General features: G+C 41.0%; 1 protein-coding gene across 1 annotated transcript in view; it reads left to right on the top strand.

Moving 5' to 3' along the window:
* ATAD2 (ATPase family AAA domain containing 2) overlaps nucleotides 1–26,638 on the top strand; it is a 66,740-nt gene extending 40,102 nt beyond the window's left edge. Inside the window, exons 14-28 of the mRNA XM_073632214.1 lie at nucleotides 1,563–1,722; nucleotides 2,410–2,500; nucleotides 2,588–2,899; nucleotides 4,299–4,434; nucleotides 5,699–5,885; nucleotides 6,996–7,181; nucleotides 9,635–9,770; nucleotides 9,858–10,054; nucleotides 11,299–11,458; nucleotides 13,567–13,689; nucleotides 15,623–15,772; nucleotides 16,456–16,794; nucleotides 19,154–19,287; nucleotides 21,430–21,558; nucleotides 24,095–26,638. Coding sequence (XP_073488315.1) covers nucleotides 1,563–1,722; nucleotides 2,410–2,500; nucleotides 2,588–2,899; nucleotides 4,299–4,434; nucleotides 5,699–5,885; nucleotides 6,996–7,181; nucleotides 9,635–9,770; nucleotides 9,858–10,054; nucleotides 11,299–11,458; nucleotides 13,567–13,689; nucleotides 15,623–15,772; nucleotides 16,456–16,794; nucleotides 19,154–19,287; nucleotides 21,430–21,558; nucleotides 24,095–24,130 — 2,476 coding nt within the window. The 3' untranslated portion in view covers nucleotides 24,131–26,638. The remainder of the gene's footprint in view (nucleotides 1–1,562; nucleotides 1,723–2,409; nucleotides 2,501–2,587; nucleotides 2,900–4,298; nucleotides 4,435–5,698; nucleotides 5,886–6,995; nucleotides 7,182–9,634; nucleotides 9,771–9,857; nucleotides 10,055–11,298; nucleotides 11,459–13,566; nucleotides 13,690–15,622; nucleotides 15,773–16,455; nucleotides 16,795–19,153; nucleotides 19,288–21,429; nucleotides 21,559–24,094) is intronic.
* The last annotated feature ends 892 nt before the right edge of the window (nucleotides 26,639–27,530 follow it).

The following is a 27,530-nucleotide window of genomic DNA, read 5'->3' as shown; positions in this document are numbered from 1 at the left end:
CAGGCTATCGCTCTGTGATCCAGCGGCTTTTCTCTTCCCCGTCATGATCCTCTGCACAGGTGAGCTGAGGCTGCAATGATGGCACAGGTGAGCTGAGGCTGCAGTGGTGGGTGTACATTGAGCTGAGGCTGTAGTGGTGGGCACTGATAAAGTTGTTAATATTTATTTTTGTATCTTAATTTTGCATAGAACATTTAAGTGAAATTTCATGAGATCATTTATGAGGGCGTGTATAGGGGCGATGCATGGTAGGGATTGAGTGGGGCAACTGGTGGCCTACTAGCCTGGCCCTTAACTACTGGCTATAGTAGCTCAGGACTTGAAATTTTGAATATATGCTATCTAGCTATCTAGCTCTGAAAATCAATAAATCCTGATGTACTGACTATCATATTTCTTGAACCCTGAAAACACTAGGACAGTACAAATATCCCCCAAATTACCCCCTTTTTGGAAAGTAGACAGTCCAAGGTATTTAGTAAGCGGCATGCAGAGTTTTTTTTTTTTTTTTTTTTTTTTTTTTTTAGTTGTAATTTGGAAGGGGAAAATAACATTTCACTATTTATTTATTATTTTTTTTTATAACATACTGTGACCAAAGTAACACTGTACTATGGGGAAGTGATCAGGATTTACTTTTTTTTTTTTTTACATCTTATGATTGTTTATTATAGGGAATTTCACTGGTATACGCAACTATTTTTAGGCCTTTTGCACACAGTACTGATGTTTGCATCTGCTTTTTCGAATGCAACTCCAGGCTTTTGTTTTGCGTGCATATTTATGCGCATACAAGACATTCCTAGGGGAAATTTTTTTTTACCAAGAGTATTCAGCGCTTGTTTACTCACTGTTATGTACAGACTCATTGTAAACAATGGGCTGCATTTTAAATCTAAAAAAAAAAAACGCTTTACTGAGCTTTTTCAAGCTGTAGTGTGCAGGAGGCCTTCCTGAGATTCAGCATGTTATGTTGTGGTTAGTTGTGATAGGCCACAGCTAATTACATACAGATGGGCTGTGATTTGCTCTGTCTGTACCATATGATCACTGTGACCATTCACAGCTAGCGACACAATGAATGGCATGAAAGGAAGCTATTTATTGTTTACAAGTGTCATGATCTGCTGTGATTGGTCACAGTGATTACAGATCGCGCCCGCAGCGCGTCTTGTCTTGGAGGATGTCCTATGACGTCCACTCAGAATGACGAAAGTCCTGCTCCGATGTCAAATTACAATAGGCCAGGCTGGAACTAGTTAGGTCAACAAAGCAAGCCTACATATTGAAGTACAGGGTTCCTTGAGCCAAGTGTTCATGTTTTTCAGAACACGGAAGGGTTTTTTTTGTTTTTGTTTTTTTCATGGAATGTTTGAGCATCTAAGCAACATCTATTGCTTTAAATATTTTTCTTCTTGTTCAGCACTTTTTCAAACCTTTTAAAAATATTCTTCCATAAACATGCATAAAACTAATGGAAAGCTCATAAAGAATCTTTTAACAAGAGTAGTTTCTATGGGAGAACTAATTATGTTTTAATACTTTTCCCTGAAACCTTTTAGTTCCATTGTTTCCACATTGCTGGCTCTTATGGATGGTTTGGACAGTCGGGGAGAGATTGTTGTAATTGGAGCTACCAACAGACTTGACTCTATTGATCCTGCTTTGAGGCGGCCTGGGCGTTTTGACCGGGAGTTCCTCTTCAGCTTGCCTGACAGAGATGTAAGTATGAAAGTGGTTTTTTTTGTTTGTTTTTTTTTTTTTTTACAATTTGTTCATCAGCAGTCCCACAAATCCTAGATCCCATTGTTTTAATAATAAATATGTTTGGTATGAGATAATGTAGAATGGCACATCTTTTGCAATGCACAGTGCCTACATAAACATATCGTCATATACAGTTTTCTGAAAATTTCTTGGAAAACCTGCCATTAACCGGTTCAATACAGGGCTTTTCACCCCCTTCCTTCCCAGACCAATTTTTAGTTTTCAGCGCTGTCGCACTTTAAATGACAATTGTGCGGTCGTGCGACGCTGTACCTAATCAATACTGCCCGTTTAAATGCATATGACTCATAGTAGGGTGTGATTTTTGGAAAAGGTTCCTTCACTACTTTGGTGTGATTTACAGTTTGACTTGGTCCCATAGAATATGCAAAGTCGCACTGTAAATCGCATTAAAGTCGCATTGCAGTAGTGTGAACCGAGCTTCACTGTATTGACCTGCCAGCAATTGAGGTGATGGAGGGGAACCTACACAAGGTATCAGTACTTTAGTAGTAGTTGTCTATTAGTGCTTCAATCCATTGATGAGATATGAAGGTGGAGGAATCACTTATGAAATATGAAGATATAATGCGATTTGCAGCATTTCATGCTTTTTTGTAATTGCTATTTACCCACTGACAGGCACGTCTGCAAATTCTGAAAATTCACACAAAAGAATGGAATCCACAGCCATCAGAAACTTTTTTGCAGGAACTGGCGGAAAAATGTGTTGGTAAGAGCTGCATTGTGTTACAGGACATTATGAATTGGATATGTGCCCTCTTCGTATATAATACTTATAATACTGTTTATTTTTCAGGGTATTGTGGGGCGGACATAAAATCTCTGTGCGCTGAAGCTGCTTTGTGCGCTTTACGCAAGCGTTACCCACAGATTTACACAACAACAGAGAAGCTGCAGCTTGATGTGTCCTCTATTAAAATGACTGCTAGAGACTTCATGTTTGCCATGCAAAAAATTGTGCCTGCGTCACAGAGAGCTGTTGTCTCCCCTGGACAGGCACTTAACTGCATTATCCAGCCTCTGCTTCAGAACACCCTGTGTAACATCTTGGAGGCATTGAAGAAAGTTTTCCCACATATGGAAGAAGGAATTAAACATAAAGAGCCTGGTGCGTAAGACGTTTCTGTATTACTTTAACCCCCTACTAAATTTATATAATATATAGAGATGCAGTGCTTCAGAAACATGAAAAGTCCTTATCAGTGGCTCGAATGGAGATTCAGAGTCCAGGTGCAGATTCCAAAATAAAGTGCTAGGATAGCTCCTCCGACAGTAATGCACACACTGACCCTTACCATCAGATGTGGACCACTATGTATATAGAAGTCAAATGCTCTTAAAGTGGCTCTTAAACGCCAGAAACACCTGGTATCAACAATCCTCACGATACGGGGTACTCTTCCACAACCGAATCTCGGAGCATGTTGGGATCAGAATAGACTAGACTACATTGTGCAGTATTCAAAACATCTAATATTTATTGGATGTTTTGGAGGGGGAGGAGAATGTCTGTCCTCTAGAAGTCTGTTTTGTTTAACTGCCAGGTATCTTATGCTGTAATTTCTTCTATGGTTTCTTAATTGGCTGCTTAGTAGACAAGCCATAATAGTGTCCAATTGGACTTCAAAAGCCATCTTTGCTTTCTGCATGAAGGGTACAGCAACAGGTTCACTTATTTGCCTGCTACTGATATTCTCCTTGACTTGGATTGTCTGCTTGAGCAAAGTTGAGTTCTGTGAAAGCATTAGATTTATCTGGGCAGAGCTTACATGCTGGTGCTAATGTTTTTAATGCTTGAGCACTTACCAGGGACAGGTATAGAAATACTGAATTCTGAAACTACACCATGCTTATTTTGGGTTGTACTGGCTTGTTAAATCTAGACACAGCCAGCCAACTAGCATTTTCGGGAGGCCCAGCTATGTCGGGCCCAACATTTCACTTGTGACTGGTGTATGTTGTCAACTGAATTTACTTGACCATCAAATCTTGAAATGCGAGGGCTGTTCTGTCTCTAGGACAGAGAGCTAAACCTTGCTGCCCCATAAACTTCAGATACCATATTGCTTTGATCTTAGCTTTATTGGAACAAGCCGGGTGAAATTTTTAAGCTCGCTGAGGGGTGATGGCAAGAGATTGAAGAAAACATGCCTTACTGTGTTGCTGTAGATTCTTAAAATGGAAGCTGACTCGCTTCCTCTAGAGAATTCTCCCAGAATGCACTGGTTCCTAACAACTTTATTACACATTCTAACAGAATACAATAAGTAACTTCTACAAATGACAAAGCTATACTAGAAAGGGAACACTAGGTGGTGCCTACGCTCTGCATATAACTAGCTTGGTGTAAATTAAGAAAACCAACATGTTGTTTCAAGTACATACTCAAACATAATTAAACTGAATGGAAGCCCGGTGGGCAGAACACAGGCACCACTACTACTTTGTACCAAGGTCACTTGCAAGTATCTCCTTCACTTATATATTTTTTTTCTTGTATTTTTAAGCACTTGGCATAGATTTGTTGGATGAAGATCTGATTTATAGCGAAGACGAAGGTCCCTCTGTGTTTGAAAATGGGATAAACAATAAATTACCAAATGGTAAAACGAAAGAAAATCGCCCGTTTATTCACCTCAATGTGTAAGTACTCTAATGAATCTGATGCAGTGACTAGAGATAAATCATTTTAATTCTAATTAATATCTCCTTCACTATTGTCTAAAACCGGTGAAGGAATTTGCTTATACCCTGTACTGCATTAATCAAACAGTTTTTTTTTTTCTTTTATTATTACCTAAATGCAGAGAATGCATTATGGTAAAGAAAAACGCGACTTTAGAACCACTTTTTACCCCTTCACAGCTAAGGGTAAAATGTTGATGCCTAAGCACAATTTTACAACTTTGACATGTGTTGGTAAAACCGTACATAACACAACTGCTTTGTGCGTCCAGGTGGTTTATACTGCTTTTTTTTTTTTTTTTTTTAGGACAAATTGGGCTTTCGTTTGGTGGTAAATTATAATGGATATCTATCTTTTATTTATTTTTTACTATTGCAGGAAAACTGGCCCAGCATAGTAAAAATATATATATTTTTTAATTTGGCTGTATATTTCTTGCTACTACCATAACCTTCCACCAAAGCACAACCCAAATAGTCTTGTCCTGATGATCGCAGCAATACCACATATGTGTATTTTGTTGTTTGTACTCTTCGTACAGCCCTGAAACAATAGTGCGAGTTTTGCGTTTTTACCATAGCTAAAACACACTGATAAAGAAAAAAAAAATGCTGACCTTGACCCAAACACTAACCCTAGCACTGACCTAGATCAGACTTTGATATAGGTATTTTATTTTTTTCTCTCTGCATAGAGAGAGAGAGAGATATGATGTATCCCTCCTCCATTCAGAGAGAGTAAAAATGGGGGGCGGACTTCACAGTGACTGATCATTGTGATAGCCAATCAGAGGCTATCACAGCGATCAGGTGACCCAAAATCAGGAGTTATGAGTCCCAATCATACGTTTGGGACTCGGGGCTCTCCCTGAGACCCTGGTCACTGTGCTGTGTGACGCGCTCCCAGCACAAAGACAGATAAGTGGCCCCGGGAAAAAAAAGCACAGTCTAGTGGGGTCACATATTTGCATATGCTCGGCGCCAAGGGGTTGAGGTGCATGGTGATCATTGCAATCTGTTCTTTTTCATTACTGTTGATACTTTGTATCTGCCTCTGCAGCTAACAGTTTTAGGATTAAATAATTTTTGCTTTAATTTGATTTTTATTTTATTTTTTTCCTGTTTGGAGAACTCTACCCACAGGTTTTGAAACTAAGAAATTTTGTATTCATTGTATAGTTACAAGTGTTAGAGTAACACTCTCTTTTTGTATATTGATCAGGAATGCCTACCACCAGCCCACTTCGTACAGGCCTAGGTTTCTGATCTGTGGGAAGCCAGGCCTGGGTCAGGGTACGCACTTGGCTCCAGCACTCATACACACTCTGGAAAAGTTCACTGTCTACACATTGGATTTGGCTGTGCTTTTCGGGGTCAGTGTAACTTCTCCAGAAGAAACTTGTGCACAGGTAATTAAACCTTTTTTTTAATCTTTTGTTAAACTTTTAACCATGTTCAAATGAACAGAATAAATGTTAGAGCTGTTTCGCATTACAAGGTAAATTAATTTAGGGGAAATATTAAAAGCAGAAGAACACGTCCCTGTTCTGCCGCGCGTGGCCATCGGTCTTCGCAACCGCCAGCCACGAGCATCGGCACCCCCGTAGTGCAGCTGGCGCGCGCCTGCTATTCCGCTTAAAGGAGCTGACCTACAGCAACGACGGCTCACGGGATCATGCCGACCTGCCGCACTATAATGACGGCGGCTGGTCAGCAAGCGCTTACTGACCAAATATGCACCAAAAAATACGTCAAGCAGATTTTTAATGCCGCAGCGGACCAGAGTGAAGACCTACATAGACTTTAAAGGGATGCATTTTTCTTGAGTTTATTTTATTTTTTGGGGGGGCTTTTTTTAAATGCAATTAAAAACTGCTCACTGTGGAAGCTGCCTATCTGCTAAAAATATGCTAATAATGGCCAAGAATTAATTCATGATTTTAAAACAAAAGAAAAACTGTCCATTTTGTTTTTCAGCTAAGTGCATCCTAAATTTTGGGTTTTAGTCCAGCGTTTTCATTATGGTGCACCGCTAGCCTTTTCCTTTTATGTCTCAAATACTCAACAGTAAGATCTTGCTGCCATAATTCCTGTTCACTTGGAGTTTTTGGTGTTCTCCTCCAGCTTTGTGTGTTCTAACATTCTTTGTGATCTAAAATAACTAATGGACCAATGCACATTGGAAGGGAAAGCCAAGCTGCTTTAGTACCAGAGCTTTGCGCATTAAAAATGGCCTGGTGTTTGGCTTCACCGGGAGGGCGGCTAGGGAAGGGGGGGTGTAAAAACTGTTGCTGGTTTATGGCACCTGCATTTAATACCTGCTGGGGGGGGGGGCTTTTTTCAAGTTGCAGAGACCCTTTGGGATGTTCTGCTTTACAGAATTCTATAGCAAGGATTACTTGAGACAGTTGCAATGAAATCATGCTATCCTAAATTTGCAGACGCTGTAAATGTAGTTAGATGGCATTGAATGGAATGACTTGAGCTTAACCGCGAACAACTTCTCCCTTCTGATCCAGCTCTTTCGTGAAGCAAGACGGACTGTTCCTAGCATTCTGTATATTCCACACATTCATCTATGGTGGGAGACGGTTGGCATTACCTTGAAAGCAACATTTCTCACACTAATCAGAAGTATACCATCGTTTTCTCCAATCCTCCTGTTGGCAACAAGTGACATGGAATATGGTGATCTAGACTCGGAGGTAATACCAGTATTCTGGATAAGAATCAAAGTTATGGAGAAAATAGCTAGTGTTGATATAAGATTATTTCCTTCTTGTCTAGCTACCTTCTTGTCTTTACCTTCATATTTCAGGCTGGGTTGGATCTTAATTATTTTAAACAATTATGCAATTAAGCCTCATTTAAAGTACAATTCAATGAGGCCCAACATTCCTTTGCAACCAATCAGATTTTTTTTTTTCTAATCTGGCATGAATAAAAAAATGCATTAGATTGAGAAGGCAATACTCTTGGAAATCTGTACTGCTAGATATGTGAAGTCTTCTTTTGCAGTATAAACATGCACGTTCCTTGGCTGTCATTCTGATCCAGTGAGGTAAATACATTTGGACACAGATCTGCATTAAGTATGCAGATTAGACACCGACTTTTGAACCTGCTTGCTTGTTCCATGTTAGCGAGTCACTATACTGAATCCAGGGACTGGCAACTGCTGTAGTATTAGCAGGTTGGCAGTTACAAGTTACAACTGCTGTGTTTTTATCTTTATACAAGTTTTTCATTTCAGTGTTTTGGTATGTTATAGCCTAGCATGGCTGGATTCCAGGATTGAGTCTCTGGGCAATGTTTACTAGGAGTCCTCTCCTCATTGTCCCTGGGTCTGTAGTGGTTTTCACTGTCCAAAACGATTTAAGTTATGTGGATTTTACCATTTAAAGTGAGTGCCCCCATAGCAAGCCACTTGCTATGGGGCACTGATGCAGGTTTGCTACCGAGCCATGCTTTGTGTGTCCAGGAACACACAGAATGTAATTTGGCCTTGCTCCTGCGTTCTCACAGGCTGGCAATGGCTCCCACTGCTGCCCCCATGTCATGTAAGGAGAGGGAGTGGACAGAGCTGCAGCTCTCAGCAGTGTTGGATTGGGATCAGGTAAGTGGTGGGGGATCCTGCAGAGAATGGAATGCATTTAGGTAATAAAAACAAAGACTTCTATCTTTACAGCCACTTTAAATCCTTCAGTCTTCAAATCCGTTAGAAGGTGTCATTGATCCTTCCATCTCTTCCAGCAGACAGCCCTTAACCACTTCCCACCCTATAGCAGATTGACGGCCGGGCAGTAGTTCTGTTATCCTGACTGGGTGTCATATGTCCAGCAGGATAACTCCCATGGGGGCGCGCAGCGATCGGTGGTGTGGCGTGTCAGTCTGACACACCGATCTCAGTAAAGATCCTCTGATGGAGGCTTTTTACCATGTGATTAGCCGTGTCCAATCACAGCTGATCACGATGTAAACAGGAAGAGCCGTTTATTGGCTTTTCTTCACTCGTCTAACAGACACGAGTAAGGAGGGACGATCGGCGGGGCTCCTGTTGGGGGGGTCTGCACTGATTATTTATCAGAGCATCCCCCTGTGGATGCCCACACTGGACCACCAGGGATGCCACAGTGTGCGCAATATGTGCCAGTAGGTGCCCATTTTGAACGCCTGCCAGATCAGTTGGCTTGGGCAGGAAGGGGGTGTAAGTGCCTGGTATTGAAGTGGTTAAAGTGTAACTGTAAGCTGTGTAAATAAAATAAGCAGACAGGCAGGATTTTTAATGCAGAAGAGACATGCTTTGTCTCTCCTGCATTAAAAGCTACTTACAGTGAGGGGAAAAGGTATTTGATCCCCTGCTGATTTTGTACGTTTGCCCACTGACAAAGAAATGATCAGTCTATAATTTTAATCGTAGGTTTTTTTTTAACTGTGAGAGACAGAATACCAACAAAAAAATCCATAAAAACGCATTTAAAAAAAAAAATCTAAATTGATTTGCATTTTATTAAGTGAAATAAATATTTGACCCCTTGGCACAACATGACTTAGTACTTGGTGGCAAAACCCTTGTTGGCGATCAGAGGTCAGATGTTTCTTTTAGTTGGCCATCAGGTTTGCACACATCTCAGAAGGGATTTTGTCCCACTCCTCTTTGCAGATCCTCTCTTTAAGGTTTCGAGGCTGACGTTTGGTAACTCGAACCTTCAGCTCCCTCCACATATTTTCTATGGGATTAAGGTCTGGAAACTGGCTAGGCCACTCCAGGACCTTAATGTGCTTCTTCTTGAGCCACTCTGTTACCTTGGCCGTGTGTTTTGGGTCATTGTCATGCTGGAAGACCCATTTTCGATGCCTTGGCTAAGGAGAGGAGGTTCTCGCCCAAGATTTAACAGTACATGGCAATGTCCATCGTCCCTTTTGATGTGGTGAAGTTGTCCTGTCCTCTTAGCAGAAAAACGCTCCCAAAGCATAGTGTTTTCCATGACTGGAGAAAGTGTGCTTAAAATGGATGTCTGACCAAGCAGGGTGATGTGTGGATGCTGAAATACGCAGCGACTCCACAGGGGCACCGCTACCTAAGTATAGGTTTCCCATAAATATGTGGAAAGAATATTTTCCCAGCCTTGGAATAACTGATCTGCTTTCCCTTTAGTTACAAGATCTGTTTCTGGATGATTACAAGGAGGTCTTCAACGTTGAGTTACCAGACAAGGAAGACAGGAAAGCTTTCTTTCGGGATCTTATTTTGAACCAAGCTGCTAAGCCACCAACTTCCAAAAGGAAGGCAGGTTCGTCTCATCTTGAAGCCTTAACAATAAAATAAAGGTATCCTTACAGCAGACTTACCATGTGTGTTTGTTTTTTGTTTTAATCAGTTCTCCAAGCTCTTGAGGTGCTGCCAGTGGCTCCACCACCTGAGCCCCGCCCACTTACTACCGAGGAGCTAAAACGATTGGAAGCACAGGAGGAAGACACGCTCCGTGAACTGAGGGTCTTTCTGAGGGATGTTACCCACCGAATCGCTATTGATAAAAGATTCAGGGCTTTTACTAAGCCAGTGGACCTTGAGGAGGTAATTGGGATTCATGTCTGTATGACCTGCTTACATTCTGAAATGGTGAAATGATTGTAATGTAAATTCAGAAATGCTTCATTTTTTTTTTTTTTTTTTTACTACACTGGGCACAGATAGCTTTCAGGGTTTTGCATACTGTGAAAGCTTTTCCATGCACTTGAGCAGTTCTATTTAGGGTGTATGATTAATTGGGCAAGTTTTTAAAATCTTAAATCACACGTTTGTATTAAAGTGATAGTAAAGCTAACATTAAAAAAAAAAAAAAAACATGTTATACTTACCTGCTCTGGGCAGTGTTTTTTGCATAGAGCAGCCTGGATTCTGCTCTTCTCGGGTCTCTTGCCAGTGCTTCTGGAATGAAGTTACTGTTGGACATGAGCCTAGGTTGAATTCACTAGATTCACCAGATGCCAAGTCCAGGTGGGGTAATGTCGCTGCCTGTGCATGGCATCCTCTGTTTCTGGGGCTGTGTTAGCTCAGAGGGTTGTGGGCATGGCCAACTGGTGTTTCCTTGGGAAAGGGAGTATTTGGGGAGCTTTCATCATTTATTTTTTTTTTTTTTTTTTTTCCCCTGCTATTATCAATACAGGGCATTTTGGTCATCTGATAAGTCTCCTCTCCCAATCATCATCCTTGAGTTTTGAGCAGTTTGGCTGTCTCTGCAGTGTTGACCATCCTGATGGAGGGTCATCCAGTAAGGATTCAGTTGGACAATCATCTCTAGGTGGCTCAGACAATCATCCAAACTTATGTTTCACTCTTTGCAGTCAGTGTGCACTCTGTCTGTGAGTGCTTGTTGGGCTTTTTGGCATCAATCCACTATTTCTACGATTAGCAAGACTGCCAGCTGGTCTTCTGTTCACACAGTCTCAAGTTTTACCTGGTGGATATTACGGCCCCAATCTGATGCCGGCTTCAGGTGTTAAGGTCCTTCAGGGGGCTTTTTGAGCTGCAGACCATCTTCTGTTTTGTTGGGCATGTTGACTATTGTTTGTGTTGCCCACCCCCACAGTTGGACTGATTTTGGACCTAACTAAGGTAAAACTTCCTGTGTCCCTCAACGGACACCAAAGAGGTTTTTGCAGTTAGTACAAAAGCCCTATTTTTCTTACTGCAGGAACAACCTAAAAAATAGTGAATTGCTTTAAAGAGGGTGATGGAGGTTTGGATGTAAAGTCGGGTCATGCCTTTCATTTTCTAAAGGACTAAAATATCTTTTGTAAACTTTCCATATTTCTCAGGTTCCAGATTATGTCACAGTGATTGCCCAGCCTATGGACCTCTCAACTGTTATAAGCAAAATTGATCTGCACAAATATCACACTGTGAAAGAATACCTAAAGGACATTGATCTTATCTGCAGTAATGCACTGGAGTACAATCCAGACAAGGACCCAGGAGGTGAGCTACTGTATTTCTTTGCATTTGTTGAACATCCCCCTTGTATTTGACCTGACTTGACTGGGCAGTTTGAATAGGACTTCGCAATCTACTTTTAAACTCCTGTGGGTGGATGTACTAAGGTGTTGGTGGGATTTAGTTGGTTGATCTTGTTTTTATTCATATCTAGTCACATGGTGGATCTTGGTTTTATGAACACCACCATATAAAATTGGGGAAATGGGCATATTTCCACTTTTAGCTTACAAAGTGTTAAAAAAAAAAAAAACATACAACCAAGGCATCTATGCCATTGGAACTAACCACCAACCCTGGAAATTGTTTAACCCCAGTGCACATGCAATAAAAGGATATTCTTTCCACTTGCTGACCACAATGTGTGTGTGTGTGTGTGTGTGTGTGTGTGTGTGTGTGTGTGTGTGTGTGTGTGTGTGTGTGTGTATATATATATATATATATATATATATATATATATATATATATATATATATAAAATATACTGTTTGCAAGTGGTTTACCGGGGTTACGGCTAAAGCTAGCAGCCATAACCACTGTGTTTTTGTTTTTTTTATCTGATTAGCAGCGCATTGATTATCAATGCAGACCCACCAGGGATGCCAATCAGTGCTGCATATAGGTGCCTCATCGGTGCCACCTCATCAGTGAAGGACAAAGTTTTATAACAGAAACTAAGAAAAATTGTTTTGTTTTTTTCATTTGTGGTCTTTATTTGTAGCTCAAAAAAGAAAAATCACAGTGGTGATCAAATACCACCAAAAGAAAGCTGTTTGTGGGAAAAAAATTATACAATTTTTCTTTGGGTACAGTGTTGCATGACCGCACAATTGTCATTCAAAATGCAACAGCGCTGAAAGCTGAAAATTGGCCTGGGCAGGAAGGGGGTGAAAGTGCCCAGTATTGAAGTGGTTAAAGTGTCGCCTATGGAGATTTTTAAGTAACATACTTTTGTCACCATTCCACGAGCGTGGGCAAATTTAAAGCATGACAAGTTGGGTATCTATTTACTCAGCATAACATCATGTTTCATACAGGGGGTCCCCGACTTACGAACATCCGAGTTGCGAACAACTCCTACTTACGAGCGGGGCCCGAATGACGTCACTGCCGGCCGAATCTTCCTCTCCTTGCTTGACTGAGCCGTTCCTCCGTTCCTGGCCTGGCTGCGGGCCCCCCTCGTCATGCTGCCTGCCCATCCACAGGCCTGGTACCGTCCGGTGGCCTGCCAGGCCGCTAAAACTGCCCGTCGTGGCCGCGGCCTAGTGAAGCCTCCAGGATCCCCGGTCTTTCCTGCGCCGCTGCCCCGCGGAGGTGCACTCCGGCCGGCCTGCCCGGACTCGGATCACAGACACTGCTGCTGTCACCATCCATCCATCTCCCTGCTGTGCCATCACACATCAGCTCCCCTCTCTCTGGTGTCTCCTGTCCCTGCTGCCATGTAAACAGTGAGAGGGGAGAGCTGTGCTGTGCTGTGGAAATCTAGCACAGTGCTGGGACTCCTGTTTTGGAGGTGACAGGGTCAATAAAGAGAACCTGTCACCTCCAATTGCTATCACACAGGGAATTGTTTTCTCCTGTGTGATAGCAATAAAGTTTAAATGAAAAAAAAATTGATAAAAATAAGAAAGTAATAATTAAATTAATAAAATAAAGAAGTAATTAAAAAAGTAAAGAATAAGAAAAATAAGAAAATCATACAAAAATAAATAAGACTGGATTTGCACTGAAAAAAAAGGTACTGTTCCGACTTACAAACAAATTCGACTTAAGAACAAACCTACAGTCCCTATCTTGTTCGTAACCCAGGGACCCCCTTTATTGTGCTAGTCACCATCTTTGAATGTGTTTTTTTTTTTTTTTTTTTTTCTACTTCATGTTTACAGTGTGTGCTTTATGCAGGATTAACCACTTTGTGACTGCTTTAAGCCCATTGGTGTGCAATGTTGCCCCATGCCTATGTGTATTCCTTGTTCTCAGACCCCACTGTCAAACCTTAGTTGACAAATTAGTTTATAGCCAAGTGTACTGATTCACAAGGCACTTCTAAGCTTCAATTTACTTTACTTGCTTTATTTTCTTCCCTATTCCAGATCGGATGATCCGCCACAGGGCATGTTCTATGAAGGACACAGCTTATGCAATGATTAAACAAGAGCTGGATGAAGAATTTGAAAAGCTTTGCGAAGAGATCCAGGAATCTCGCAGAAAGAGAGGTTAGACTAATTTTTTTAGTATTCATAAAATAAGGGGATCTACTTTTTCCATGGGGGTGGATCTTTTTCCATCCCCATTGTATTGATAAGTTTTTCCATGTGTTTTGGGGGGGGTCTTTGGTCTTATCCAGTAGTGCATTTCCCCAGTCAAAGCCTCCTAAGGGCATGTTCACCCTAGGATCCTTTCCAAGCAATATGCAGCTCTATCCAGAACATGAAAAAAGTATAGTTTGGAAAAATATTAATGACCCCACTGAGCCTTGACCTCCAATTTCTCATTCAAGTCAATGAAATGGGTTTTGTAGCATGTGTGACCTTAACCACTTCCCGCCCGGCCTATAGCAGAATGACGGCCGTGAAGTGGTTCTGTTATCCTGACTGGGCGCCATATGACGTCCAACAGGATAACACGCCGGCGCGCGGCGTGTCAGTCTGACTTCTGTCAGAGGCTTCTTAGCACGTGATCAGCTGTGACCAATCACCGCGTGAACCAGGAAGTGCCGGTAAAAGGCATTCCTCGGTTCGCGCTGACAGGGAGAGCCAATCGGCGGCTCTCCCTGTCAGAGGGGGGTCTGTGCTGATTATCAGCACAGCCCCCTGAGATGTGCAAAAAAGCTACCAATCGGTGCTCAGCATTCCGCCAACAAAAAAGCCTTCAAGTGCGCACCATGGTGCCAATCAGTGCCCAGCAGTAACACCTGTCAGTAACACATCAGTGGTGCCCATCAATTCTACATATCAGTGCCGCCTCATTTGTTCCCGCCAGTGAAGGGGAAAACTAAATTTTATGACAAAAACTAAAAAAATTTTGATCTTTTTTAGTTTATCAAAAAATAAACTCCAGAGGTGATCAAATACTACTAAAAGAAAGCTCTATTTGTGGGAAGAAAATGATAAAAATTTTGTTTGGGTACAGTGTTACATGACCGCGCAATTGTCATTCAAAGTGCGCCAGCGCTGAAAGCTGAAAATTGTCCTGGGCAGGAAGGGGGCGAAAGTGCCCGGTATTGAAGTGGTTAAAGTCGAATTCCAGTAAGATAAAAAATACTTGTGTTGTCTTGGAACACAATCTTCAAAACGTCAAAGCCAGGTTTAAAGCAGCCCCTCTAATGGGACTTTGTCGACAACCAAAAAAATATATACACACACAAATAAACATTTTTGTTAACCACTTCATGCAAAATCACGTACCATGTGATTTTGTTGAAGTGGTTGTACCAGAGTGATGACTGCTGTGCTATTGTACTCTGCTGGCAGGGGGGAACCTTTCCTGGCCAGCAGAATACAAAGACCGCTTGCAATCACATGAAAATTCGACAGTGGTTGTACCCAAGTTGACCGATGTATCAACTTGGGTACAACCAGCCTGCCTATTAGGGGTCGACCAATATAGTTAGTTCAGGGCAGACAATACCGATTTTTTTTTTTTTTTTTTTTTTTTTTTTTTTGATTTTTGCCACCGTTTAGGCCGATAGCCTATATCAGGTTCCAATATTTTTTTCTTCCTTTTACACCTGTCCTTTTTTTTAAATAATTTTTTTTATTGCTGTCACAAGGAATATAACATCTTTGTGACAGGTACTCTCTTTATGGAGGAATCTGGGGTCTATAAGACCCCAAACCCCTCCTCTGCACTTTGAAGTATTCAAAACAACAACTTGAAGTAATATCGGTACGTTTCTTACCGATGCTTTAAAAAATGTAAATATCGGCCCCGATAATCGGCCGACCCCCCCCCCCCCCCCCCATACATTAAATGAAATTCAGCCAGTCACTGCTGAACTAGTCGATTTTCGATCCAAGTTTTCCCATGGGCAAATCACAGGTTTGCTTTCCAGTGCAAGTATTGGACCCTACTTGTTTTTCTTTGAATCTGTACTTAATAGCTTTTTTTCCACCCAAATAGAAACTGTATAACTTTTTTCCATCATAGGTTTCTCCACTGCAAAATATGCACCTTCTTATTACTATGTGCTTCCTAAGAACATAAATACACCGGATGGGAAGAAAGCGGACACAGAGCGTGAAAAAATAACTGCAACGCCATCTGCACCTCATTTCGCTTCCAGTACACCCAGTACAGGTGTGTTCAGCCCTTAGTTTTGCCTGAAATAAAGTATTATTTAAACTTGTAAGGCGTAAATCCTCAAAGTTAAACACACAATTCTGAATGTGTAAATCATAGTTGAATATCTAGATACGAGCACTTAGAACTACATAGAAAAAAAATCCCATCCACAGATCAAGCTTGAACTCTATTTTTTAATTTAAAACATTTTTTTTTTTCCAGTAGGGGGATATTTTCTGCATGAAAATGGCTATCTTATCAAGACTTTTATATTTGGGATTAAGAGGCTGGATTTTCTGCATTCATTACCTATGGCTTACAGTGCTCAGAGGAATGGCACCCGGACCCTGCACTGGGCATGCAGGGACTGCCTGTAATTTTGCTGGGTGTCTCTGTACTCTGTGCAACTGGGTCAGGACCCTATGCAATGATATATTGCTTTGAGGGCCATAAGGTGCAAAACGGGTCCAGGGCAGTGAATCACTGTTGGGAGGGAGTCAAGCCCTTAAAGCTATATATATATATATATATATATATATATATATATATATATATATATATATATATATATATATATATATATATATATATATATATATATATATATATATATATATTAGACATTTGGGGGGGTCATTTGCTTTTTTCCTAGTACTGAAATTTATACTAACATTTCAACCTTACCCTGAAAAATGCAGGCAGGAGAAAATGTAGACGGCGGAGTCGTTGGAGCACTGGCTTGTGTCCTAAAAAGAAGAAAGTAGTACCAGCTGTTCGTGGTGAAAAAAGCTATGAAGCAGAGAGTGAAGCGGACCAGGATCCTAAAGAGTCCAGTCTAGATCAGGCTGAAATAGAACTCATAGACGAGTCATCAATGGAAACAGAAAATTCTAATCTTGACATCAGTGGCATAGAGAAGGAAGTGGAGAATGCGCCTCCTAATGCAGATCCTTCTAAAGCCCAAACCGGGGAGCTTGGGAAAAGACACGAGGAAGTCCCAGCTGCAGCATTAAATGGTGATCATAAAGACCTAAATGGTATGTGAAGGCATTTTACTGTTGTAATTGGCCGTTACTAAATTAGAGCCCTGCTAGAAACTTGGTGTTTGTAAACTTGAAACAATAAATAAAGTTCCTGCTCCTTTAAAGCATGTTATAGAGCACCGTGCTTGTGCTGTGTTATTATCCCCCTGTAACACCTGAAATACCTGGCTGGTTCTGCCCTCTCCCCTGTAAACTGACCAGGGTGTATCATGGCTGCTGAGCCCTGACACCGTGGTCAGATTGCTTGCCTCTGTCATCTGCAGCTCTCCTGTCCTCTCCCTCCCTGCTTGTCAGCTCTGTGTCAGCAGTGTCCTCCCTGCCCCTCCCCTGCTGCTGCCATACTATTCAAAATAACCATCTGTCCTTAGTAGAATCACCTCTGTCATAACCTGTTGTATCACTCACTGCCTTTTTTTTAATTAAATGAAGCAAGGCAATATCTTGCTGAAGACCACGGCTGAGTGTTCACGTGACCGTCCAAGGCTCTCCTCCTCCTCTCGGCTGACGTCAGAGGGAACCTCAGCCCCTCCCGCTACAGTCCTCGGAGTGGGGCAGGAGAGCTCTGAACGTCAGGTGAGTGCACAGCGGCCCTTCAAAATAAGGTATTTCGTTGTATCGTTTTCATAAAAAGGCAGTGAGTGATATAGCGGGTTATGACAGAGGGGATTCTACAAAGCACCCATAATGGCTTAACAACCACTTTACCACAGAACACTTTTTTTTTTTCTTCTTTTGCTGGTGCTCCACTTGCTGTCTAACATTCAAATACTGTGCTGGTTGAAGGAGAGGACATTGTTAGGAAAAATAGGATTTGTAATAGTGTAAAGGTTCCACTATGGTGGGGTAGCTGAGGGTAGACCGCTTTTCTGAGGAAGTATGCATGGATCAAACTGAATGGACTTGTCTTTTTTTGTAGACAAACTATATGTGTGACCTTATGACCAGTTTGGCCCAGAGTGTCATGCTGCAGCACTGGTGGCTCCGCCATCACTCCTCTTTTCCACCTCCTCTGGGTCTGGTGTCTTTTTTTTTTTTTTTTCTTTTTTTTTTCTTTTCATTCGTTGCCTGCTCACTGATGTAACTTTTTGCTCATGCAGACAATGCAATGGGTAGTGCACACTAAAATTAAAATTGTAAAGGAAAGTATTTTATGCATGAAGGTAAACCTTCAGTGTGCAGTGAACACTTTCCCTAGAAAAGCAACTGCAGGAGCAATGCAGAGCCTGACACTCATTTGTACTACATTTAGGTCCCCATACACACTATTAGATTTTCTTCAGATTTACCAAAACATATGAGATCAAACCTTAGGAGTTTCAATTTGTATGCAATCAGGCAGGCCCTTGCACTACATGGTTTTGGTAAATCTGAAGACAAAAATCAGCTGAAAATCTAACAGTGCGTATAGGATCTTATTACTTTATCCCATAGGGGACAAAACTGTAAAATAACAAATGATATCTGTAAAGTCTTGTGTGGGGTTTTTTATACTTTATTTTTTTTTTTTTTTATTAACATGTTATACTTACCTTTTCTGGGCAGTGGTTTTGCACAGGGCAGCCCTGGATCCTCTTCTTCTCAGGTCCCTCTTCTGTGCTCCTGGCCCCTCCCTCCTGTCGGGTGCCACCACAGCAAGCAGCTTGCTATGGGGGGCACCCGAGCCGAGTCACAGCTCCCTGTGTCCAGTCAGACATGGAGCTGCCATTCTGCCCCGCCCCCTCGTGCTCCTGATTGGCTAACTGACTTTGACAGCTGCAGAGCCAGTGGCGCCCGCTGCTGTGTCGTCAGGAGGAGAAACCCGGACGGCTGAGGGACTCGTGGAAATCGATGGACTGAGATGGGGCTCGGGTAAGTATTTGGGGGGGAGGCTAATACACACAGAAGGCTTTTTATATTAATGCATAGAATGTATTAAGATTAAAAACCTTTTGCCTTTACAACTCTAAGTCCTGCGTTTTTAGGATTAAGAAATTAGGAATTTTTGGTTTACTACTTTTTTTTATTTATTTTTTTTCCCCCCAATTTTAGTTCCACATTAACAGTTAGGAAATAAAATTGTTCATTTTGGACACTACTACAACTAATATGTTAGGATGCAAGTTTAAACACTATATTACACGATGTTTGAATGAAGAATATAATTTTAAAGCTGATGGTTCTCTCTGAGAACATCTCTGGTTCCTGGAACATGCACTGCTCTGATCAACGCTCTCTGATGCTGTTCTCGTTGACACCCCTGTAAGATTCAGGGTTTTCATGCTCAGATAATAGGATGATAACCTAATTTTTTTTTTTTTTTTTTCTTTTCTGTCACTGAAAATTAAACTTATTCAATTCCAATATTTTATCTTAGATGTGTGTGTTCTGAGAATGACCCGTGGAAGACAAATGCAAGTGGAACAGCAGAACCTTATAAGCGTGAATAAAATTATGGATGTCCTCTCTGAGTCAGTGCCGGCATTCCACGTAGACCACCAGAGCCTTAAGGCAAGTTTCTCGGTTTGCATATGACTTTATTATAAGTAACCAGTATGACTGTGTGCATGTCTCTTAATTTGACCAATAAAAATAATGTACAGAAAGTATAAGGGCTGTGTTTGCGGATGTCCTTTTGAAAATGAGAATTACTTGGTTGTTACCTACCCAGATCATGTAGCAAGTGAAGTCAACTTTTCATGATTGTTTGGTCAGTCATCTGATATTCAGTCAGAAGTATACGGCTGTCAATGCTAACTTCTTGACAGAAGTGTTGTCTTCACCAGGCAGACAGCAATAAAGCATTCAGGCTTTCTACCCTTCCCCAATTACCTAAAAATGTTTGTGTTCCCATTGGACAATTTTTATTTGCTACACTTTAGAATAGCTTGCAAAAACTGGTGCTGTAGCAGGTTGCAAGTGTTCTTGGACAGGGAGCAGCCCAGCTCTGACACCACCTTGCCCCTAACTGCAGTGTTCAATGGGCCATGTTGGACTACATGAGAGTGTGAATGTTTTGAGCTTGGACATTAAAGCAGTAGTAAACTCCACTTTTTCTCCTGTAGCTCTACAGGTAAGCCTATAGTAAGGCTTACCTGTAGGTACAGTGAATATTTCCTAAATATTTCCTGCACCATTTAATCACTTCACCCCCGGAAGACTTTACCCCCTTCCTGACCAGAGCACTTTTTGCGATACGGCACTGCGTCGTTTTAACTGACAATTGCGCGGTCGTGCGATGTTGCACACAAACAAAATTGAGGTCCTTTTTTTTCCCCACAAATAGAGCGTTCTTTTGGTGGTATTTGATCACCTCTGCGGTTTTTATTTTTTGCACTATAAACAAAAAAAAGCGACAAATTTGAAAAAAAAAATTGTAATTTTTGCTATAATAAATATCCCCAAAAATATATAAAAAAACAAATTTCTTCCTCAGTTTAGGCCAATATGTATTCTTCTACATATTGGTAAAAAAAATTGCAATAGGCGTATATAGAAAGGGGGAATTTTGTGGGACTTTAAATGAGGGTACGCCATGTATAGGAGAAAATGACATAGACATAAAAATGAAACTTACAGTACATGATTTATTTATTACAGTCTCGAATACATATCAGATATTTTGTATCAAATAGTCACCAGACTTACACTAAATATGCTGCTATATAGCATGCAATACACATAAAAAGTGGACATGGCAAATATACATGGTATAGTAAATCAATTGAAAGACAAATGTAATAAAGACAAGTAACTGTTGGCATCTAGTGGCACTCTACGCGTTTCCTGGCATTACAACCATTCATCAGGAGTGTTATGAAGTAATATACTAGAAAAGATAGAACAGGGGTTAATGATAATGCTCTTAGAATAAGGGAGGACAGGGGAATTATGTCCCAACAAGGTGGCGATAGATTGGGATACTAACAGTCCGGTATCCGCCAAGGAAGACGGGGATAAGAGGCATAATGTATATTGATTGGTTTGTGCAAAAGTTATAGCGTCTACTAAATAGGGGATAGATTTGTCATTTTTATTTTTTTTTTTTTTTATTAGTAATGACGACGATCTGCGAATTTGCCCAGCCATGCCATTGCGCCGACGTACATCGTCGTGCGCTGGTGGTCGGCAAGCAGTTAAGAGGTATTTACATCTGGAGCAGCCGGTGACTTCACCAGCACACTGCTCTCTCAATGGATGGCACACTCGAGTGTGCTGTCCATTGTGAATACTGTGCTGCAATCGTGGCTCCCATGCGTGGGAGTGGCGTCATCGCAGCCTGGCCATTCAAACGACCAGAGCTCGCAAACCCTTAAGGAAGACCAGATGAAAATGGAAGGCCTGTCAGTAGTGATGGTGTGTGGCTGGAGAGATCCCTTTTTACAGGCAAGTGTGCTATATGCAGTGCATACTAGCACAATATGCCCTTAATTTGCTGGGGGAATTTTTTTTTTGGGTGAAACTTTACTACCACTTTAACCCTTCATTACCTTAAAAAAAGGTAAATAAAAGGTAGAGGCATAATAAAGGAGAAGTCCAGCCGAAGCTAGTGTGTAAATATAAATTAATTATAGAGAGAGAGCGATCTCTCTATCCAAAACATTGTATGTTGCAAATGTAATGTGAAGTGTTTTTTTTTCCTTCCTATTTTAGGAACTGTTAGAAAAAGCTGTGAGTAAAACGAATGGATATAATGTTTTGCAACTGGAAAAGTTATATGCCGTGCTGAGCCAGTGTATTTACAGACATCGTAAAGACTACGACAAATCTCAGTTGATAAAGGTATAATATAATTTTATTTTTTGAGCATTGGTGTCTTTTTTTAAGCAGTAAGATTTTCACATGTTATATGTATTTTTACTGGTGTATTTTTCTAATCGGAAACATAATGACTTGGGACTAGACTTGTTCTGTACAAAATCAGTTAGCAGTTGATGGTGTGGTAGGTATATGATCATATTTTATACATATTTAACCACTTAAAGTGGAGTCTATCCAAAAAAAAAAAAATTAATGTGCATAAAAAAAATAATTTTTTTTTTACTCCCCTCCTAATGCCTGTTGCTAGGGGGTCCCTCGTAATCTGCCTCCTTACTCACCTCGGCTCCTTGCGTCAGTTCCCTCGGTGCCAGAAGGGAGATCAGCTCTGCCCCCTCCCTCTAGGCAATCATCTGGGACAGGTCCCAGATGATTGCGCAGCCAGTTGCAGCTCGCGCATGCGCATAGGGTGCCCAGCTGTGAAGTCACAGCTGGGCGCCCACAGTTACAATGCCAGCGCCGACAAGCAGGGCTTCAATCCCCCACATCGCTGGACCCTGGGATAGGTAAGTGTCCGATTATTAAAAGTTAGCAGCTGCAGTATTTGTAGTTGTTTGATTTTTTTTTTTTTTTTTTTAAGCAGAACTCCGCTTTAAGGACCGAGCCTCTTTCTGAGATTTGGTGTTTATTTATTTTTTATAGAAAATTACTTGGAACCCCCAAATTAAAAAAAATATATATATATACACACTTTTTTTTTTTTTTTTTTTCCCCCCTAACACCCTAGAGAATAAAATGGCGGTCGTTCAGTACTTTTTGTCAGACCGTATTTGCGCAGTGGTCTTACAAGCGCATTTTTTTGGGGGAAAAAATCACTTTTTTGAATTAAAATATAAAACAGTAAAGTTAGCCCTATTTTTTTTTATGTTGTGAAAGCTAATGTTACGCCTAGTAAATTGATACCCAACATGTCACGCTTCAAAGTTGCGCCCGCTCGTGGAATGGCGACAAACTTTTACCCTTAAAAATCTCCATAGGCGACGTTTAAAAAAAATTCTACAGGTTGGATGTTTTGAGTTGTAGAGGAGGTCTAGGGCTAGAATTATTGCTCTCACTCTACCGATCGCAGCGATACCTCACGTGTGGTTTGAACACAGTTTTCATATGCGGGCGTTGCTCACGTATACATTCTGCACGCAAGTTCGGCTTTTTCCTCATTTATTTACCTTTTTTGATTTTTTTTTTTTTTTTTTTTTTTTTTTTTTCACTGTTCTTTAAACAAAAAAAAAAAAAGGGTCACTTTTATTCCTTGCAAACATCCCTTGTAAAAGGAAAAAAAACATGACAGGATCTCTTAAATCTGAGATCTGGGGTCAAAAAGTCCTCAGATCTCATATTTACACTAAAATGCAATAAAAAAAAGTCCCTTCAAGAGCATTGGGAAGAAGTGACGTTTTGACCTTGCTTCTGCCCTGCAATGATATGGAGATGGGTGGGGGCCATCTTCCCCTCACTCATTTCCATGTAAGGCTAGGAAGAGGATCCGATCGCATCCACCGTTACCGACGCAGAGGCCACTTTTATCTTGAAGAGGACCTCCCACTGAAGAAGAGGATACCAGGGTTATGGTAGCTAGCTGCTACCATAACGGTATTCCTCTTCAAAGTAGCGACATAAAACGATGGCGGGCGGTCCGTAAGTGGTTAAATGGACATTAACCCCTTAGCATCAGTGCCTCTGGTTTTAGATGCAGGGAGATGGGCATTTCGGTCATGTAGCGGCCATGATTGGCTGTCACAGCAGTCACGTGATCGGAAAGCTTTCAGTTACCCAATGCCACAGCATTGTTTAAATTTTGGCACACATATACGCAGCCTCTCTGCATTAATTTCCACCTGCTGAGAGGCTGCATATATGTGTGTACATCCGGCACGAAGAGGTTAATTACTATATGGAACAAAAACCCAAGTGTATCCCTTGGAAAGGAAAGGATACATCTCCAGCTGTGGATAATGTAAGCAATGAAAATGTGGAATAGCTTTCAATGAGCCTGTACTTTCACATAGAGCAGGGGTCTTCAAACTTTCTAAACAAAGGGCCAGTTTACTGTTGTTCAGACTTTAGGAGGGCCAGGCTGTGGACGGTGGGAGTAGAAAAGGTCCCGACCTCAGCAGGAAAAAAATAATGCCCCATTATTGGTGTAAGTGGGAGGAATTGGGCCCCATTACTGGTGTAAGTGGGAGGAATTGGGCCCCGTCATTGGTGTCCATTGGGCCCTGTCGTTGGTGTCCATTGGGAGGAATTGGGCCCCGTCCTGAAATAAAACGAATGCAGTACCCACATTTGGATAAATTTAGGCCAGAATGTAGTATTGTCATTGCCCCCTCCCTACAATATCCAACCTATACTCAGATCATACCATAAGACTGTTATCTAATAATGTATGGTAATTTATTGCCAGATTCTTATATTTAAATGTTGCTTAAAAACCTACTTAGTAATTTGTTATAATCCTGTAACTTTTTTATTTATTTATTTCATTATTTGTTCTTTTTTTTAGGAAATGGGACATGAAATTGCAAATTTCAGGATCTGAGATCACAACTTTATCTGTTTTTAAACTGCCTTAATGTTTTTTAATATATGCAATGTTTACTTGTACATATATGCTGTAACATGTGAAAAATATTGGGGGTGATTTTCATGGGGTATGACATTGTACTGTATATATTTATGTTGCTTTTTTTTTTTTTTTTTTGTGTATACTAAAGAGGTGAAACCACAGTCAAGCAAAGTGAAGGGTATTCTGGGCCAATGAGCTTAAGCAAATCTTTGTGCTTTAAGTGGTACATTGGGCACAGATGTTCGTTGTAGACACCTAGATTTGTGCAGAGAGGAACCAGAGTCTTCCAAATAGCCGCTAACCTTTTCAGGTCTGCAATGACGGTATTGATCCTGACTTGCCTTCTGAGCAATTGCCTTGGAACATGCAAATTAAGTCAGCTTCCCTGATGTTGTTTAGTTTTAAATTTGTGACCTAATGCATTTAAGGCTATAGGACTGGTATGACAGCCAGGCAACAAGAATTTTCAGAAATGTAATAAGGGCAGCCTCCGTGTGTTGCACAGCAGAGGTTCCCTTTTAGATCCCTTTTACACTGGGCGTTTTAGCGCTAAAAATGCCTCCCCAGAGTGAAAATCTGAGTGCTTTCACACTGGGGCAGTTCGCTTGCAGGACGGGAAAAGTCCTGCAAGCAGCATCTTTGGGGTGGTGTATACAGCGCTCCCAAAACGCCTTGCCCATTGAAATGAATGGGCAGCACCTACAAAACACTTTGGCAGCGCCGCAACACGGACGATTTCAACCCTTTATTCGGCCACTAGGGGAGGTTAAAAGCTCCACTATAACAGCGGTAAAGCGCTGCTAAAACTAGCGGTGCTTTACCGCTAACGCCGGCACCGCCCTGCTGTCTACGGCAGCTTTCTTGATATGGGGAGCCTCCGATGTGCCCCTCAACATCAATGGACCGCATTTAAAGTTAAGTGAATATTTAGGCTCGGGCACACACAACAGGTAATGGTCAAAGACTTTGGACATGATACAAGAGATGGTCAGATTGTCGACATGATGCAAGAGATGCACACATGCTGCAGGATTGTGACCATGATATTGAGTTGTTGAAGACAGGGAACATGCTTTTACGAGATGGTGATATATTACATTAGACTGGTATATATCACTGCTATAATGGGGCAATAGGGAAATAAATTGGTATCTGCATTAACCTTTAAGGCCACACAAAAAGTGCCAAAGGGCTGCAGGTTAGGTGCCAGGGATCTTAGTTGTCACTTTGAAGGTAAATCTAGAACCGTTTTCACCAAAGAGGAAGTATGGGCAATTCTGTAGCAGTGAGATGGGCAGCAAAAGAAAGCTAAACAAATCACAAAAAAAAGTTCCATCCTTCCAATAAAAAAAAACTAAAAAACACTGTAACCTTTCATCACTTTTATATATCATATTTTGCACAGCTATTTGTTGAAAAACTGCATGTACTTTAGTTCTGTGTGAATGCTGGGGCAAAATTGAATGATTTTGGGCTATTTTCTCTCCAGGTCGGCTGTTTATCTTTTTCTAAGAATTGCATGAATCTGAAAAATACTGCAATATGGCCACTAGATGAAGCCGATGATGGTAACTAATAATTTCCTCATGATCATCGGTTCCATCTAGTGGCTAAGGTGTGGTATTTTCTTGATTCACATTATTCTTGTGAATGGAGGCCTTGACATGGAAAGAGAAAATAGCCTAATATACAGTTTTGATGCTATTCGTGAATGTATGTCCAGTTTAGCATGTTAAATGACTGATTTGTTTGTTAAAAAAAAGTTAAAAGTTAAAATACACCCCCTAATTGAAAGGAAAAACCCCAGATAGCACTCTAAAAATACAGGTTTTCTATTACTCCCCTCTATATCCAAAGCTAAATGATTTTTTTTATTTTTTTAAATATATTGATTAAAAAAAATAATCTAAAAAAAAATCTGCTTTCTCTGTACCTAACAAACATGGTATCGGGCATGCACATGCCACTTCAGCTTTGGAACCATTCATTCAGCTGAAGATGCTGGGAACCATAGTGATTTGCCAGCCAGAGTAAATTTAAATGAGATTTGAAATTAGAGTTATGATAGGCTTTAAAAGGCTAGTTAAAATTCCTTTTTTTATCTGCCATGTTGCCAACAATGGCCAATAGTTCTATAATTTGAGTGTTGCTCTCCTCCAAAGACAGCTGGACTTTAAATCTTAGGTGCTTGCTTTTCATCAGTGGTGTAAAGTTCTGTGACATGCCCTCTAATCCAGAGCATTCATTAAAGCTGTATTAAGACTGCTTTGCTCTCAGTATATAGACATATACTTTGTGTGTACTGTTGGCAGATTTATTGAACCAAGTGGCAACAAACTTCAGTTTTCTGTTTAATCTAGAAGTGTATATAAGCATCTGTATTTTTTATGAGTGTCTTTTGCGTTCACTGTTACACAACTATCTTTTTTTTTTTTTTCTTGGTTGCTATTCATAAATGTCAATTAAAGCAACTGATATCAATAGTGTGTATGTTATTTCATAAGAGAAAGGTCACCGTAAGACTAGCCATACAAACATCGACTTTTATCCTTCACCCCTGCAGGTTGAAAAAACAAAATAAATAGATTTTTATATAAATGAGCCGAGCTACCTTTAAAAATTGTGAAATTGCAGCTGCTTTCATTAAACAAGCAACTTGTTAAAGTTGTAACCCTATATTATTTGTGTAGGGGTTAAGACTGAAGCTATGAGTCATAACCCTGGTATTTTTTTTTTTTTTTTTCTGCTGGCGATTGGCTTTCTTATGAAAGTGGTCCGAGTGGCCAATTGGCCACTGGATCGCTTACAGAAACAGCGGAAGGGGTTGTGTCCCATTTATATTTTACAAAAAATTCATAAGTGTATTTTCTTTATCATACATCATAGGACACAGAGCCTTAAGTATTTACTTAGTGGGTTATAGCTACCTTCAGGTGTTGACACTGGCACATCCAATACAGGAAGTTGTCTCCCCTATATAACCCCTCCTCCTTCCAGGCGTATCTCAGTTTTTTCGCCAGTGTCTAAAGGTGTTGGCACGAGTGAAGATGTGCTCTGCGGAGCTCCAGGAGGGATCCATGCTGGATTTAAAAAGCCTCCACTCGAGGTTTTGCCTGTAACACTCCTCTTTGAGGGCTGGACCCTAGCAACCAGGACTCTTTGTGGTCTTGCTACATTACCTAAAGCTGTCCTGAGGGGTGCTATACATGGTCCGAAGGAGTGGAACCCCTATTAAAAGGGTCACAGTTTTTGAAGGTTTAAACACGCTGCCCGCCGTGATGTGTGAAGTTTGGATCTGTCTGTTTACAGCAGTATCCTGCAGCGAGGAAAAGGTAAGAGGAAAGTATAGGAACTGCAAAGTCCACCTATGACT

This window comes from Aquarana catesbeiana, linkage group LG05, assembly GCF_042186555.1.
Source record: "Aquarana catesbeiana isolate 2022-GZ linkage group LG05, ASM4218655v1, whole genome shotgun sequence".
Lineage (NCBI taxonomy): Eukaryota > Metazoa > Chordata > Amphibia > Anura > Ranidae > Aquarana > Aquarana catesbeiana.
This window is presented reverse-complemented; position numbering and strand designations above follow the sequence as displayed.